This window comes from Eptatretus burgeri, chromosome 3 (genome assembly GCF_056783735.1).
Source record: "Eptatretus burgeri isolate ZD-2024b chromosome 3, Ebu_testis_v1, whole genome shotgun sequence".
Taxonomy (NCBI): domain Eukaryota; kingdom Metazoa; phylum Chordata; class Myxini; order Myxiniformes; family Myxinidae; genus Eptatretus; species Eptatretus burgeri.
In genome coordinates this window covers 129,202,730-129,221,095 of record NC_140963.1, presented here as the reverse complement: position 1 = coordinate 129,221,095, position 18,366 = coordinate 129,202,730, and the positions used below count along the sequence as shown (strand labels likewise).

Here is an 18,366-nt window from a genome sequence, read left to right as displayed (position 1 = left end):
GTGACAGTTTTCCATTCCAAGCTATGAACAGTCTGCACAAGTGAAGGAAGTCAACAGAGCAGGAAGGAAGATGGCTTTGTAGTAGTCTACGTGCACAAAGTTTGCCAGGCAGTGAGGGTGCCAGACTGTGTTGAATTCCCAACAGACATCCAGCGACAGAGCCCTGATCTCAAGCTTGAGATTCAGGGCCTCCATCCATTGATGCAGCAGCATGATTAAGCAAGCTTCATAGGCCTAATGGCCTCCTGCATTGAATGAAATTCCTTGTATTATTTCCTTGGATCTAAAACTATTCCTCAATGACATTTTACACTTACATGTTGAATCATTCATGCTGATTGAACAGTTTGCCAAATTTTTTAAAATCTGTGTAAAGTTCTAATGATTAGAAAAAGTTTTCAATTTAAATTATCTGGCACTTCAATCCATTTGATCCTTTTTTCCTTCTTGTGATCAAATTTCCTTCTTTTTAACCTGCATATTCGATGACATAAACAACTTCTGAGTATTATTGACAGGAAATTGCTGCTTTATTTAACTTGAGGAACTTGAGCCCCCCTGTCGGTGGTGTAATGGTTAGAGCGTCCGCTCTGGGCCTGAGAGGTCGTTGGGTCACATCCTGGTTGAGTCATACCAAGCAGGTTTAAGAAAAATGGTATGTGCTGCTTCCTTTGTTGACGCTCAGCATTTAAAAAGGATAGAACACGGACAAACAGCCATATGTTTATAATAATAGTGCAGACTTTGATGGACCTAATGGCCTCCTCCTGTGTCGAAGTTCCTTGTAAGAGAACTCACATTATTACGAGCAGAGTACGCGCCCAACTGATGATCTTGTTCCAAGCACCCAACACGTTCTTCTGACGCCTACCTTTATTTTGGTGGTGTATAGGCAAAAATAAAATAACCCAGTTTATGTGCATTAAGTAAAGACATACCTACTGGTTATCATTCCAAACGCCTCACTGCACTGGAAAATATTGGGACAAAAATACTGCACTATCAATGGTGGAGACTTGTAACACCCTCCCCCCCTTGTAGGTGGCGCTACATGATACACATGACGTAGAGAGTTTGCTTGCCTCCCCCCACCCCCTTCTACCCTCCCTCTCAAATCCACCAGCAAAGATAAAAACACCCCTATTTATTAATTGGGGTTATACTAATCCGATGTATCAAGTCTGGATGTAATCATCCCAGAACTGTAGGAGGAGTAGCACGACAAACACAAACAAATGCACAAACACCGGTCTCTGAATTTTAGTAAGGATAGCATGAATCTACCACCAGGTGTTTCTTGTAATCTGTTGTATATAATTTGACGGGCTTCGTTTATAAAGGGCGGAGTAATGTATTTAGATTAATCTTTCAGTGAATTTGTCTTCATTGTGTTGATAAGCATTACCAATTGTCATGTTTCCTGCTTTTTATTGTGCTAAAATCAAGAATAAGCGAAAGAACAAAGATGAAGAGTGAATAATTTCGAAGTTTCTTGTCAAACAAAACCTCGATTTAAAAAAGAAAATAAAAGTCTAAACAACAACAAAATGAAAAGAAAAAAACCAATGTCACCCCCAGGGTGACCAGTATCTTGCCAAAATGTGAACATGAGTGACTTATTTATTCGAGTAAAGTTACTCAAAAAATAAGGGTTTCGTCGACCTTGATGCTTGACCTTTTTTGTGACCTTGACCTTTGACCTTGACCTTTATATTTTCGTACGGTTAATGGTATCTCTCCAGGAACGTTGTACATGAAATATCAAGAGATTTTGATGAGAACTGAGGAAATAAAATTTTCATGAAAAATCCGTTTTTTCGTCATGACGTCATCGCGTCAAACTTTTGACAGATCTGGAAAGCACTAATCAAGCACTTTCATATGAGGTATTACTCGATATGGTATCTTAGATTTCAAAATTTGACCATGGGGTCAAAAACTTTCGACCTCTAGCGCTAACCATGAAGGTCAAGGCCGATCGCCACCAAAAATTAATCAGCTGAGCGCCAGACCGTGAACTATATTCCCATGAAGTTTGAAGACGATCTGATCAAAATTACTCAAAAAATAAGGGTTTCGTCGACGCCCCTGATTTGCGACAAAGTGACCTTGACCTTGAAAATTTTATGTGCTGAAAGGGACCTCTATAGGACTCTGATATGCGAAGTTACAAAAATTTCCAATGATAACTGTGCTCTGCAGAGTGATCGATACGTGATTACAGACAAAAAAAATAACATACAAGCTGACTAACATATCTTGCAAAAACTTCGTTTTGGCAAGATATAAAGAGAAGTTAAACAAAACCTCCATTGGGGATGCATTCTTGAAAAGTGAGACGAATATCGAAACGATGAAAATCAAAGCAGTTTTTCTCATAAGAATTAATGGAATAAGTGGGGGATGCATTCCTAATGTCACCACCTCACATTACATTTCGCTTTTTACTGATGGTATTACCCTTTTTATGATTATTAATGACAGTTGTATTCAAGTACCCATACATATACATAAAATAAAACTATTACCAGCTGTATTTAAATAAAAAGAGCGGTAAAAGTTGGTTGTGCGTCTTCTTTTTCTTTCTTCTTTAATGTATGTGGGCATATTTATCGATCAGAGGCCTTACTTATTAACCTGGCAGCATGAACAGCACGTTCACCAACATCCATTCGATGAATAACATCTAATTTCAATTCTAAGGGAACACTTTTACAATGCATCAAGTAGCCAATCTACAGTGCAGTACATTTTTTTTTTTACGTGTGGAGCAAAGTAAAGTAGTTCTTTTTGGCAATTTTGTGATCTCTCCATTTGGTACTTTGTCAATATATTTTGGTGTTTTTATCAGTCTTTGTAAGTTCTGAAAACATTTGAGAATACAAGTTATGGCTTTGAAAAAGACGTGTGATTTGAGACGCCGACTATTGAGAAGTGGTATAGATAATGTGACGACATATTTGCGAAACGACATAGAAAGAAGGACATATTATTGAATATCGTTTTATTTTCCTGTATATTGTGTTATATATCTATAGTTAATATAATTAATTACTCCTTTCTTTCTGGATAAGTGATGGCAGCAAAATTAACAAAAGATGAGTGAGTGAAGCTTGCTAAAAAAATGTCCAAATATCATGTGTACATAGAATTGAAAAGTGTCTGCAAGCAAATTGGCAACAACTTGAATATTTACTGTAATTTACTCTTGTTGATAATCGCATATGTTAATCAATTAATGAATAAATTATATTTACTCTCAAAAAGTATTTTTTTCTGTCCTTTACTAGTGCTGGGCCAATTAGGAAATTTGACAATAACTGATTACCGATTTAAAAAAAAAAAAAAAAAAAAAAAAAAAAAAATTTCTTCCAGCGATGCCAATTGTAAAGTGGTACATAATGACGCCATTGTGCATTTTGCACACATGAAGTGGATACATTGCCGGATCGATGCCATGCCCACGATTGACATTATTGAGTGGCTGTGAATCGATACACACTAAATCCATTCTCTCATTGATTGGTGTATCGAACGGCACAGCATCCTGTCATCTTTAAACGAATGAGTTATTCTGTGCTCATTCGATAAAGTCTTGATGGATATATAATAAAGCATTTCATACTTTTCTTGTCATGTGAAAAGCATTTTTTTTTCTACAAAATACAGTACAGGGAGTCCCCGTGTTACAAAGTTATTCCATTCTGAACAATCGTTCAGACAGGAAGTAAATCGATGAGCCATTGACTCGATGTTATAAATGGTGATATCTGACGATTTAAAAATAAATTAAACTGAGCCTTTGATGCACTCAGGTATGCCTCAAACTTCTGATGTCAATACATACTTGGCCAGGAAGTAGGTACGGTCGGTTTAAACTTTTAACCGAAGCAGCGTATGAGCGATCGTGTTTCACTTTGTATTCACGGCTTTTTCTGGAGAAATTTTTCCAGTATTTTATATGAATCGGGTGTGACTTAAGTCGTGTTGCTTCTCTTTGTGAGTTTCAAAGCAAAACAAATTTGATAAGTCTGGAGACGGCGATGGTTCACGAGCAATGTACATGGTTCGCCTTTTTTATTTTTTGACCTTCGATGGGACGCCACGGTAAAACTGGCGGGAATCAGGAAAAACGTAAATGATGAAAGTTGTAGTACTCAAAGAGCACTACTTGCATACCAACCTTCATTCGAAACAGTTGAAAACCCTCGGAGCTTGATGCCCAATTTATTGATTTTTTTTTTGATATTTTCTAAGTTCGTGACCTTGTGACCTTGACCTTGGGACGAAAATGAAAAATTGAGCACCGTGGGGCTCTGCAGGTGCCATTGGGCTAACCAAATACCGAAACCCCTGCCAGATTCGACAAACCCCCTCGGAGAAGATGTAACTAGAAATCGGCTACCCCCTAAAAACATGTTTTTTGTGCGTGGCTCCACCCATAATGGGCGCAGCACGCCCATTCTCAGGAAAACATAACGAGATCATGATACAAACCTCCCACCCAAATTTTATCAGGATCGGATCAAAACCCACGGAGCTATGCTCGGGACAGACAGACAGACAGACACACACACACAATGAATATCGTGGTTACTCTGGCTGGCGCTCGTGAACCAATATTTATGCACATCTTGAAACCTCCATAATACAACGTTTTTAATTTGCTTATTTAAATTAGTTCGAAACAAGGGTGAAAGCGATTCAAAGTTTTAATCCATAATCGGCACTCATACTGACTCCAATCGGCTGATGCCAATTACCGATACCGATATCAGCCCAATCCTTACATAGATGTTTTCCTTTACACAATATTAACCGTGTGACTCCTGACTTTTGGGCCACCCTGTATATTTATTTACCAATCAATTTTTGTTCCTGTCCTTCCTGCTTTTCTTAGGTCGCTGATCTTTTCAAAGCACAAATGATATATTTATTAGCCCACATTGGACTTTGTCTGAAATGGAGATTGGAGGGGTTGGGGGGGGGGGGTCTCGTCCATCCGTAACCATATCTCGGACGTGTATGGACCGATTTTGTTCAAACTTGTCACAAAGACAATACATGATGGTCTACATAAGCACATCATTTTGTTTCATGATTCAAAAATGGCTGACAGGAGGCCATTTTAGTTTTAAAAGCTCGATGTTGAGCACGTCCTCAATCATTTCCTGGACCTGTATTTCTGATCTTGTTCAAACTTGGCACATAGAGGATGAATGATGGCTGACATATGCATGTTATTTACTTTTGAAATCAGATCCAAGATGGCCGACTGGCAGCGATTTTGTTCCTGAAATGTGTCCCCAACTATTTCTCAGACATGCGTGGTCTGATTTGTTCAAACTTGGCACAAGCACAGTTCATGATGGCATACATTTGCACCTCTTTATTTTGTGACATGATCAAAGATGGCCAAATGGTAGACTGGTGGCCATTTTGTTGGTTAGATGTGTCCCCAACCATTTCTTTTTGTTCAAACTTGGCAAATGTCACATGTAGCAAATGTTCTTCCATGTCACATGACCATGCAAGTCAGTCGTGCATACACACAAATCTTGTAAATATGGGCAAGCCCTTTAACACCATTCAGCAAAATGACTAAAACCACTGGGGGCTATGACATTCTATGTGTTTTTGTCTTTGTTTAGGATATAAAACTTGGTGACGTTTATGCAACTGCTGTGTTTTGCAGATGTTGACCTACTTTCACTCTCAGAAACTGCGATGTGGTGTTGACGAGATGTTGTACAAGCTGTACCAGCCTATTTTGTGGAGAGCCCTAAAGGCAAGCCCACCATGGTTCTGTGTTTGTTTGTTTCTGAGAAATCCTTTGTTTCTCCATGGTTTAATAAATTCTACAGAACTTTTTTTTTTCCCCACCCTCTGCTGATGACATGATAATAGTATCTTGAAAAGTTCATTTGTTTTACATGAATGATAAATTTGAAGACATTGAAATTTTAGATGTACAGTATCTCACAAAAGTGAGTACACCCCTCACAAATATGTAAATAATTCAGTGTAACATTTTAAGCAGCTGTGCGAGAAGCAAAACCTTAGAGTTGATGACAGAGTAGACATTCTGCAATATGTATGCCAGGACAAAACTGCCATTCCATAAAAACAATGTGGTATTATATATTATGAATATTTCTGAAAGAGGAGTCAACAAAAGTGAGTACACCCCTGCTATTGTCTGCACAAGGAGGAAGTCAAGCATGGTAAAACAGCTTCCATTTTCATCATTTTCTGCATGTTTAAGTCAAAGAGTGTTAAAGGTACAAATATGCACCAAACAATACACACAATGTCCATAGAGCTGCAACCTCCCTGGAATGTCACCAGACAATTGCCGCCTGTTAGGTGACCTGGTTGCACCGAACAAGCCGAGAGATGCCGGTTTGTCATTCGGTGACATTGTGCAGAAGATGAAGGTGCACACGGCGCCGGAAAAATCATCACAGATGGCGTGGTACGAGTTCGATCACCTGGCGAGGAGCGCATCGCGGATTTCATCGCGTGGGTGAAACATCTGGCCGTCGCCTGCAAGTTCACTTGGATGAACGTCCGGCCAGGCTCAAAGATCGTTTTACTTCTGGATTGCAAGACTCAAAAATGGTTTCGGCGATACTACGGCAGAAGTGCGAGGACATTACGTTCAGCACGGCGGTGGAGACCGCGGCGGTGGTCGAGCGGACCCTCAGGGATGTACGAGCCATCGCCGGTCAGACCATTCCAGGTGACCCGAGAGTCCATGCGATGTCCCATGCGCCACCAGCCGCACGAGCGACCTTCGGTGCGGACCGTGGCCAGACGTCACAACGCGGCCGGTTGGGCGGCGAGGTGAACGTGCAGGCATGTTGGGGGTATGGACGTCGACACCTGCGGCGGGTGTGCCCGTATAAGAACAGCGTGTGTTTACATTGTCACAAGGTGGGCCATCTGAAGCGTGTGTGCGGAGTGGCGTTGGCCACCATTAAGGTCATGGACGGCAGGGTGCGGGACCATCTCGATGACCCAGAGCGAGTCCTGCAGTCTGGGCGAAGCGACCTTGGCGACCCGGGGTGGGACCTGCAGCCAATGATGAACCTGTTTTCAATTGGTCCTGCGGCGACACGTCCGATGACGGTGGAAATAGAGGTGAACAAGACGCCGATCATATTTCAGATTGATACAGGAGCGGCTGTGTCGATCATAGGCGAAGAGACAGTGCGTAGACTCAACGGCCTGAAGCTTATCAGGTCGGACCTCACGCTGTACACGTACACCAGCGAGAAGATAACGCCGGATGGAATGGCAGACGTGTCGATGGTCTACCAAGGTCAGGACGCCGCTCTCAAGCTGTAGGTGGTGCGGGGGAGGGGGCCGTCTCTCCTCGGTCGAGACTCGCTGACCGCATCAGGCTAGACTGGACAGCCATTCACCTTGTACAACCCATTCCAAGCCGATGAGAGGATCAGTTGGAGAAGATTCTGCAAAGGCATTAAGGGTTGTTTGGCAACGAGCTTGGAAAACTCAAGGGCATGAAAGCCAAGCTATTCATGAAGGAGGGGGTGATACCTCGATTCTGTAAACCAAGACCGGTTCCGTATGCCCTGCGGGACAAGGTCAAGGGTGAGCTGGATAGACTGGAGGCCTGTGGAGTGATCGAACGGGTGCCGTACTCGGACTGGGCCATCCCGGTCGTCACGGTGTTGAAACGGAATGGGGACGTCCGATTGTGCGGGGACTTCGAGACCACGGTTAACCCGGGGCTCAGCGTGGAGCAGTATCCGCTGCCATCGATTGATGAGATATATGCACGGTTGGCAGGGAGTCAGTACTTTACGAAGCTTGATCTACGTGATGCATATTTTCATCAAGAGATGGATCCCGGGAGCAGAGACCTGTTGACAATCAACACATGTCAGGGGCTTTATCGATACGCCCGGCTCTGTTTTGGGATTGCTTCGGCCCCAGCCTTGTGGCAGAAAGCCATGGATTAGGTGTGCGTCGGTCTGCCCGCTCAAACCTATCTGGACGACGTACTCATTGCGGGGAAAACGGCGGAGGAGCACCTGGCTAACATTGCCTGGGTGCTCACGAAATTGGAGGCGTGCGGCCTGCGTTTGAACAGGGACAAGTGCGCGTTCTTCAAGCAGTGGTTGGACTACCTCGGGCACATCATCACACCGGAGGGGCTGTTGAAAGGCCCTCAGAAGGTGGAGGCGATTCTGCACATGCCCCCACCCCGTGACAAGATGCAGCTGCGCTCCTTCATTGGTATGGCGCAATATTACCAATGATTCGTGCGTGAACTCGGCTCGCAGCTCGCGCCGTTGACGCGGTTGCTCAGGAAGGACGAGCGCTGGGTGTGGAGGCCTGAACACCAGGCGGCGTTCGATCGTGTCAAGCGACTGCTCACAGAGGATACGGTCCTCGTTCACTATGAGCCTGCACGTCCGCTCTTATTAGCATGCGACAGCTCTGCATACGGCATCGGGGCGGTGCTCTCCCACAGGATGGACGATGGTTCCGAGCGACATGTTTGTTTTGCATCCCGGACCTTGTCCGCGGCAGAGCGGGAATATGCCCAGATCGAGCGCGAGGCTCTCGGCCTCATCTGGGGGGTGTGGAAATTTTATGAATACCTGCTGGGACGGCATTTCACGTTGCAGACGGATCACAAACCGCTCCAATTCATCCTGAAACCCGAGCGTGGGGTGCCGGTGGCAGCGGCTGCGCGAATACAGCGGTGGTGTCTGTTCCTTGCTGCCTACAGCTACGATATCCAGTTCTGGAGCACCGGGAAGCATGCTAACTGCGACTGTCTCTCGCGCTTGCCTTGCGCGGAGGGTCCAGCTTCATCTGAGTCAGCCGACCGGGTTGATGTGTTTTCACTGAGCCAAATCCAGAGCGGGCCGGTCATGGCCGAGCAGGTCGCGGTGGAATCGGCTCATGATCCAGTACTCGCCTGTATCGTTCAGGCGATTTCTACGGGGAATTGGAGCGATCTGCCTTCGACACCTGCATTTCAGCCATTCACGTCTTGCGCATCAGAGCTGTCGTTGGCCCAACGGTGCATTATGTGGGGAATGAGAACGGTGATCCCGCAGAAGTTCAGGCAGCGTTGTTTGCAAGAGCTGCATGTGAGTCACCTTGGCGTCGTGAAGACCAAGAGTCTTGCTTGCAGCCTGTTGTGGTGGCCGGGGTTAGATAAAGACATTGAACGAATGGTTAAGCATTGCGCCACCTGTCAGGCAGATTTTTTTTTTTTTTTTGTATACCTTGGTCGAGGCTCGTATGAGAGCTAACACACAACTCACAGCAAGGAGGCATGAGACAAGAGGGGCGGGAGTGGAAGGGACAAAACATTGGGGAACAGACACATTAGGTGAACTGTGGAAGGGAGAGGGATGGGGATGGGACGGGGAACATGGCGAAGAGAAGATGGACATTACAGGGACTTTCAGGAAGGAAAGCAGGAGAATTGAAGGAAGTGGGCTTGGGTGGATTATCGGGCGTCGAAAAGATCGAGGATTTGGATGGGGGAAGATAAGAGGTGGTGGTGAACAGCTGTTTTGAAAGCCTGGAGGGAAGAATGGGAAAGAATAGAGTGAGGAAGTTTATTCCAAAGGCGGGAAAAAAGAGGAATGAAAGAGTGAAGATGAGCAGTGATTCGTGATTTTGGTAGTTTTACCAGAAGGGGGTTGTTGGCGGACCTTGAGCGCCCTGTGGAAATGTGGTGGGGACAAATCGCAGAGAGAGCATGGGGGGCAAGGGTGGAGAGGAGTCGGTAGAAGACAGAAAGACCACCGACCAACCTGCGGTGATTGAGTGAGAGGCCCAAAGACTCAGCTTCATTGCGGGAGATGCCAGTGATCTTAAATGCCCTGGTTTCGACAGCGTGAAGCCGAGAAAGGTGGGAGGCAGGAGCACCAGCCCAGAGGGGAGAGCAGTACTCCATCAGGCTACGGACAAAAGCTTTGTAAGTGGTCAGGAGCTCAAGAGGGCCGAGGAAGGACTTTGCACGACGGAGGATTCCCAGTCGGCAACTGGCTTTTGAGGCGAGGTTGGAAATGTGACTTTCCCAGGAAAGGTCATGGCAGATAGTGAGACCCAGAAGCTTGAAAGAAAAGACTTCTTCCAGAGGATTGTTGAGAAAGTGGATGGGGGGGTTTTGTAAATGGTCCTTTCGAAGAGACATAGTGAGAGTGTGAGATTTGTCTGGATTGAAAGACATGTTCCACGTGTTGGACCAGTTTGTGATTTTATCCAGATCTGCAGTGAGCGAAGAAGCTGCTGCTTGCCCGTCTGAGGGATGACAGATGGTACGGCAGAGGGTGGAGTCGTCGGCAAAGGGAAATAGAGGATTTTCAGAGAGTCCGAGAGATCATTGATGAAAACCAGAAAAAGAACAGGGCCCAGAACGCTACCTTGAGGAACTCCAGCCTGCACAGGAAGAGGGGATGAAAGAACTCCATTTAGGGCCACACGTTGACTGCGACAGGAGAGGAAGTCTGCGAGCCACGAGTGGAGATGGCCTTGAATACCATGGGAAGAGAGTTTGGTGAGTAGGGCAGGGTGCCAGACTGTGTCAAAAGCACGTGATATGTCCAGGGATACGGCTCGGATTTCCTGTCTGGCATTGAGGACCTCCATCCATTGATGGGAGAGCAGAAGCAGCATATCCAGTGTAGAGTGACCTGGTCTGAAACCAAATTGATGATTGGAAATCAAGCCATTGGAGAAGAGGAAGGATTTCATGTCTGAAGCGATGATGGATTCCATCACCTTGCTGATGATTGGGAGAAGGCTGATTGGTCTGTAGTTACAGGGATCTGTTTTTGCACCTTTTTTATGCAGGGCAGTGATGTTTGCAGATGCAGGCAGTGATGTTAGCAGGCAGATGCCGACAATCCGCGTAGGGCGCCGGGGCTGTGGCCGATCCCATACAGGGCCTGGCATAGAGTCCATGTGGATTTTGCTGTTCCTTGTAAGGGCAAAATGTTTTTGATTGTGATCGATGCGTTCTCCAAATGGCCGGAGGTTGTGGTCATGCAGCGTACATCTGCGGACATGACGGTAGAGAAGCTGCGAACGATCTTTGCTAACAATGGAATACCCGAGATTCTTCCCAGGTCAGATTGCGACAGCGGTCGCATACAAATAATATGGCCACATACAAACAAAGGATTGTGCGTCACCCTCCGGTGAGTTCCAAGACATGCACCGGCAACATCAAGGATGGTAGTCTTAAAGGCACTACACAACTCTTCAGGATCCCCAAAGCACCCAGACCGCCCCCCTCCCCCCCAAATACTGAATCGGCCTGTTAGCAAACTCCTCAGCTGCCCTCTCACCCTTGAACTTGTCAACATCCAGCCTCGATTTGAGGTGCTACCATTCTCCCGAATTTAAGCTGCAACTTCAGAGTTTCTACCACAGGCCTGTGTTCGTTATTGAGGAACTGAGCACTCGGGTAGACCCTGCAGTTCTGGATCATCCTCCAGCGACTATCAACGAGCACATGGTCAATCTCCTTTGCCACATCACCAGCATTTGAATACGAAGTCCATTGATGAGCTTGTGGGTGCTGAAACCATGAACCAGACACCTAAGTCCATGGCTTCTTGCAAATTCAAGGAACTTAGTGCTATTCAGGTTCACAATTCCAGACCCATGGGGACCAACACATGTTACATAACCATCCCCATCAGTTCCAGTCGATCCATTGAAATCCCCCGAGACTGGAAGTGTATCTCGCCTGGGGCACTGACCAACCACAGACTCGAGCGTGGCAGAGAATGCGTCCTTCACAGTGAGATCACTCGCTTCAGTCGGAGCATACACAGAGACCAGGGAAATGACACCCAAGGAGTGACTAATCCTTAGTCTCATAATACGCTCGTTGACCAGTGTTACCTCAATTATCATTGGAGTCAGCTGATTGGACACACCTACAGCAAATCCATGGGCGTGGTAACATTCAGGACGACCAGACCAATAGTCGGTGTAATCACTCGCCAAGATCTTGCCACAATCCGGTCTCCGAACCTCAGAGAGTGCTGCAATACCGATGTTAAAACGCTTGAGTTCAAATGAAAACAGAAACTGGTGATCATCCTCTCTTAGGGATAGGACATTCCAGGCACCCTCCCAAAGGGACCGCCTCAGGTTAACCAAAGGAGACCGCCGTCTGGTGGATGACACCTCAGCACCACCCCGACACACGCCACCGCAATCTGACCTGGGAAGGTTGCCCCGTGGTTTTACTCCTATAAACAAAGAGTAGTGGTCCTGATGGCTTTGCGCCAATCCTGTCATCCGGTGAGCTGCCCTGTGGAGGGCAGCTGCACAGTAGGTATTCCCATGAAGTGAGTTTTCAATTTTATTTTTTGTGTTTTTCTTGTGTTTTGCGGAGAGAAGGGTTTTACGGTGGCCGGAGTGCAATTCCTGCCACCAACCTCCTCAAAAAACAAACGAACAATGAGGTGACCCAACTGAACGAGACTATCCACAGACGGTGTTGGGCACGAGATGTGGATGGCCATTGGCTCACAAGGAGCTCCACTGCCCTTTGACAGGTTTTGTTGTTAATCCTGCTGGGTTTCCATATCATATACCCTCCACACCAGGAAACCTGGTGTGGGGATACAGTTTACTCGCCGACAACCCAACCATGATAAAGGTTAGTAAAGGTTTATATTGTACCTGTAGCAAGTCACAGATCTAATCTGGCCTGACCTGTCACAAATGCATGGAAAAATGCAGTTCTACTGTCTTCTACCATCTCCTCTCCGGTCTCGCCCCGCTTGCTGTGTCTGCGATTTGTCCCCACCATATTTCCGCAGGGCACTCAAGGTCCACCAGCAACTCCCTTCTGGTAAAACTACCAAAATCACGAATCACTGCTCACCTTCATGCTTTCATTCCTCTTTTTTTTCCCCTCCTTTGGAATAAACTCCCACACTATCTTCAATCCTATTCTTCCCTCTAGTCTTTCATAACAGCTGTTCACTACCACCTCTTATCTTCTCCCATCCAAAACCTCGATCTTTTATATCCCCGTTAATCCACCCCAAAACCACCTCCCTCAAATTGCCTGCTTTCCTTCCTGAAAGTCTCTGTAGTGTCCATCTTGTACACCCCGTGCTTCCCGCCCCATCCCTCTCCTTTCCACAGATCTCCTAACGTTTCTGTTCCCCACTGTTTTTTCCTTCCCTCTCCCTCCCCTCTTGTCTCCTGCCCCCCTTCTTTGTTGTGCGTTGTGTGTTAGCTCTCATATGAGCCTCGACAATTCATACAAAATTAAAATAAAAAGTTACTGACTGGTTTTGCCCTCATTAGGGCATCATCAGGGCATCATAGCAAGCTTTCATACACCTGTGACTGAAAACCATTTGGTTGTAAAGCAGATCCTGTACAACTCCAAACCATGAATGGTGAAAGTGCCAGCACCTTGTCCTTTCAGTTCTTGCTGCATGATACCAGGAGGAATAAGTTCTGCTTGCCGCATGGAATATGATCTCCCACTTTATCAAACACAATCTGCACTCGTCAATGATCTGCGGTCGGGTGCAATGATGATAATTTCATTCTCCGGCCTCGACGTCACCATCATAATGCACGTACTGTCTGCGGCTCCTGGCATAGCTATCTTGCAGCGCTAATTACCAAGATGGAATTTGGGATCAGTGTATCATTTGGATTCAATGTATGTACTACCTGTGAATGTTTTGCAGCTGTAGAGGAACTCGGGTGGAGTTCAAACAGCAAAGGATTTCGTGTGTGTGTGTGTGTGTGTGTGTGTGTGTGTGTGTGTGTGTGTAACGTAAAATTCTGCATTGTAGCTTGTAGCAAAGTTTAATCAGGAATACTTATTTCGAAGACTTTGAGTCCCACCTGAACTGCTCCTTTGTGTTCCCACAGGTCCCAAATGGAGAGGTCCGAGCGAATGCTGTTTTAATATTTTCTGATGCATTTCCACTGCTTTGCCCATCTGCAGACAAGCAACAGAGAGACTTGGAGCTGCAGCATCAGTTTGATGAGCTCTTTGTAAGTGAGCTCAAATTATCTTCTTCTTTGAACAGAATGTCTGTTTGAGAGTTTAATAATGAGTCAGAGGTTTTTTTTTTCTTTTTAAATGTTGGCCTCCAAAGCCAGTCGCCGACTGTGTGAGAGACCTGCTCGTTTCCAGAAGCTTAGAATCCAAACCCTTAATGCTGCTTTTTCTTTTTCAGCTGGCTAATCCAGCTGATTTTCAGCTAATCCGCGTTGTCTGCGATTCCAGTCCTCTATCCTCACCACTGTGCCACAAATGTCCCATTTTTTAAACATGAAATATTGGATGAAATCGAGTGTTTCCACTAAATGAATAGAAAACTGATAAAATTGCGATTTGAGTGTATAATGATTTTAAAAAACATGACTCATTTCTAAACTGGTGAAAATGTGTAATTTCTTCATCTTTTTTTTTAAACATCCAAGAGATTGCTGGAAGACCCTTGTCCAATGGCACGCTCAGCAGCAGTGTTAGGAACATGTCGTGTTGTCTACAAGTACTGGGCCTTGATCCCTGCAAGTGTTCTTGGTGAAATTCTCACAAAAATCGTCACCGTTCTCAGCTTCGACTGCAGCTCTGCCGAAGTCCGATGCACCATCTACAAGGCATGAGTCAGGGGTGTGCGTGTGAAGTTACTTATGGAGATATGATATGGAAGAATATGATAATATGACTTGCTCATATTATTGGATAATTATGATAGTGTGGAGGAATGAAGTAAAAATATGATATGTAGAAATCACATTTTCATTGTAACATCTATCTATAATTCCAGGTGTGTGTGTGTGTGTGTGTGTGTGTGTGTGTGTGTGTGTGTGTGTGTGTGTGTGTGTGTGTGTGTGTGTGTGTGTGTGTGTGTGTGTGTGTGTGTGTGACCGCTGTTTCTCGACAACCACTGGTCCGATCTAATTGAAACTTGCCAGGTATATTGCTGGGGACCTGAGGATGTGCCTTTTCAAGGTTTGATATTAATTGGGCAAGTGCTTCCCAAGTTATGGCCATTTATTTACCAAACCAATGACAAGACGCGTTGTTGCGTGGGCGTGGCCGATGGGGAAGGGAAGCTCAGCCGCGTTCCCCATTACGGGTTACAACGTACGGGCTTCCGGATAGTGATGACTTCGTGTATTCTAATAATTTCTCGATTTCTTATGCACATTTATAGATAAACACAATGCCGCAAGTTATGATCGTTTTCATATGAGACGGTGCATAAATTTCGGTTACATCACAGTGCTGGTATGCTCCGAGCCAGGAAGTAATTTTTTTTCTCTCTCTTCTCTTCTCTTTTTGTTTTTCCTTGCGATGACATTGCGAAAAGGCAAAATACATTGGCGCTAATTGAATAATCGGCCATTAAAACCTAAATTGCGAATCATCAAAACTGTGATATGCGAACTTCTGCGCCACGCACATACGTGCACGCGACAGCGAAGAAACGGCCTGTGTGGTTGTTGTTTGTTGCTTGCGGTTGGAATATTTACTTATTCTTTTTTTTTTTTTTGTTACGGGCATGTACTGGTCTATCTATAATTTCAGCAATCTCTGTGTGTGTCTGTGTGTCTGTGTGTCTGTGACCGCTGTTTCTCGACAACCACTGGTCCGATCTAATTGAAACTTGCCAGGTATATTGCTGGGGACGTGAGGATGTGCCTTTTCAAGGTTTGATATTAATCGGACAAGTGCTTCCCAAGTTATGGCCATTTATTTACCAACCAATGACAGTACATGGTGCTGTGAGGTCATGATTGACGTTACAATTTATTTATTTATTTTCCACGTACGGCCACGCACGTACAAGCAAGCGAGAGTGAAGGAACGGCCTGTGTGGTTGTTGTTTCTGGCACGCGGTTTGAAGGTTTTTTTTCTTTTTTTTTGCACATACGGGTACGCATGTACGGGCACGTACTAGTAATAATAACTTCAACAAGTCTGGAGACGGCGATGGTTCACGAGCAATGTACACGGTTTGCCTTTTTCATTTTTTGACCTTCGAGGGAACGCCACAGGCAAACTGGCGGGAATCGGGAAAAACATAAATGATGAAAGTTGTAGTACTCGAAGAGCACTACTTGCATACCAACTTTCATTCAAAACAGTTGAAAACCCTTGGAGGTCGATGCCCAATTCATTGATTTTTTTTTTTTGACATTTTCTAACTTCGTGACCTTGTGACCTTGACCTTGGGACGAAAATGAAAAATCGAGCTCTGTGGGGCTATGCAGGTGCCATTGGGCTAACCAAATACCGAAATCCCTGCCGAAAAACCCCCTTGGAGAAGATGTAACTTGAAACCGGCTGCCCCCTAAAAACATGTTTCTTGGGCGTGGCTCTGCCCATAATGGGCGCAGCACGCCCATTCTCAGGAAAACACAACTAGATCATGATATAAACCTCCCACCCAAATTTTATCAGGATCGAATCAAAACCCACGGAGCTATGCTCGGGACAGACAGACAAGCCGGTAGGTGGACATGGGTCGTTGACTACCCAATAGAACCTGACGTGATGGGCCCATTCGATGGGGAATGACCTGAGGATTAAGCACAAGAAAATTCATGATTCCAGCTTCAAGGGTTAATGCTGCAGATTGTTTTCTCGTTAAAATACCCCCACATTTAGAGGTTTTTCGGCCGTTACGAGGCAACGGAGGGGTCCAGAGCAACGGTTCCTTCTCACACATAACTAGGACACACCATGAACCTGCCATACCAGTTTCATGTATATCTGACTCATAGTCTCTGAGATATAACGAACTTCGTTTTTTTATTGTTTTCGACCAGGGTTCATTCAAAGTCTATATTCTCCGACAGTTTTCATAGGATCCGGCTGGAAATTTTTGACAATATGGCTGAATGTACTGCCCACAGTCACCCGTGGCCCGATTTTTTATTTTCGAAAAAATCAATTTTTTATGATTTTTCTAAAACTTCAAAGTCCCGTTGCTAGGCAACGGTGGTGTCCATAGCAACGGTTCTCATTTGCACACAACTAGGTCATGGTATGAACCTACCAACCAAGTTTCATCGAAATCGCCATTGTATTAACTGAAATCGCCATTTTAAATACTGACAAGTCTGAAGACGACGATGGTTCACGAGCGGTATTTGACGATGTAGATTGTTTCAGAAGTCAAGGATGAGACAATGTGATAATGTTTGACCAAGTTATAAAAATGATCAACATGATGTGGTACGAGTGACAGGTTATTAGCTGCAAAATGTCGAAAACCCAGTTTCGTTCAACAACTTTCAAAATTTGACCTTTGCATAACCTTTCAAGGTCACAAACCAATGTTGTGGACATTAAAATAAGGAAACAGGATACGTGCTATAGCTTATTGGAGTTGGTTCGTCGAAGAAGGTCGAAAACCCGGTTTGATTCCCACAACTTTGAAAATTTGACCTTTGTGAACTTTAAAGGTCAAAGGTCAAGGATTATCACCTTTGGTGCAAAACTTCCTCTGGAACATTCCAGGAACAATATAACATCATATAGGCTATATGGCATTTCACACTCCTCGGATTATCCATACTTTGATGAAATCGGCGTAAAAACAAACTTGAAGGGGGCGCCACGGGCAAGGTGTTCGAGATGGAGAAAAATGGTTTCAAGACTTTAGGTGGGGAATGACCGCAAGATTATGCATAAAAAATATTGTCATCCGAGCTCTCAAAGTTTGGGCGGTCGTATGATTTTTTTATGTCAAAATTCGAAATTTTCTAAGTTCGTGACCTTGACCTTGGGACGAAAATGAAAAATCGAGCTCTGTGGGGCTATGCAGGTGCCATTGGGCTAACCAAATACCGAAACCCCTGTTAGATTCGACAAACCCCCTTGGAGAAGATGCAAATTGAAATCGGCTACCCCCTAAAAAGACATGTTTTGGGGTGTGGCTCCGCCCATAATGTGCGCACCACACCCATTCTCAGGAAAACACAACTACATCATGATATAAACCTCCCACCAAAATTTTATCAGGATCGGATCAAAGCCCACGGAGCTATGCTCGTGACAGACAGACAGACAGACAGACACACAACAATAACGAATATAGTGGTCACTTATTTTTTTCGCGAACCAACAGTGCTCTTTGGAGCACACACCTCCGCCAGGCTGAAGAGTTTGCATTTTGTATCCCAGTGATAGGCCGGATCTGTATTTGGACCTTAACCAAAATTGAATCGGCTGGTTATTGTCACCTACCCAACTCGTCCACCAAGTTTGGTCATAACTCATCCGTAGCATTTTGAAATATCGTGCTTTTTATCGTTTTTGGCCCCATCTCTCAATGGTGAAGGAGGAGGAGGCGATTGGGA

The 18,366-nt window shown here is 45.0% G+C and overlaps 1 protein-coding gene across 2 annotated transcripts in view; it reads left to right on the top strand.

The window, feature by feature from the left end:
• NCAPG2 (non-SMC condensin II complex subunit G2) overlaps positions 1–18,366 on the top strand; it is a 261,538-nt gene that overhangs the window by 63,561 nt on the left and 179,611 nt on the right. For both annotated transcript variants that reach the window (XM_085875556.1, XM_085875555.1), the window contains exons 10-12: positions 5,696–5,788; positions 13,915–14,040; positions 14,473–14,652. In XM_085875556.1, the coding sequence (XP_085731682.1) occupies positions 5,696–5,788; positions 13,915–14,040; positions 14,473–14,652 (399 nt within the window). The remainder of the gene's footprint in view (positions 1–5,695; positions 5,789–13,914; positions 14,041–14,472; positions 14,653–18,366) is intronic.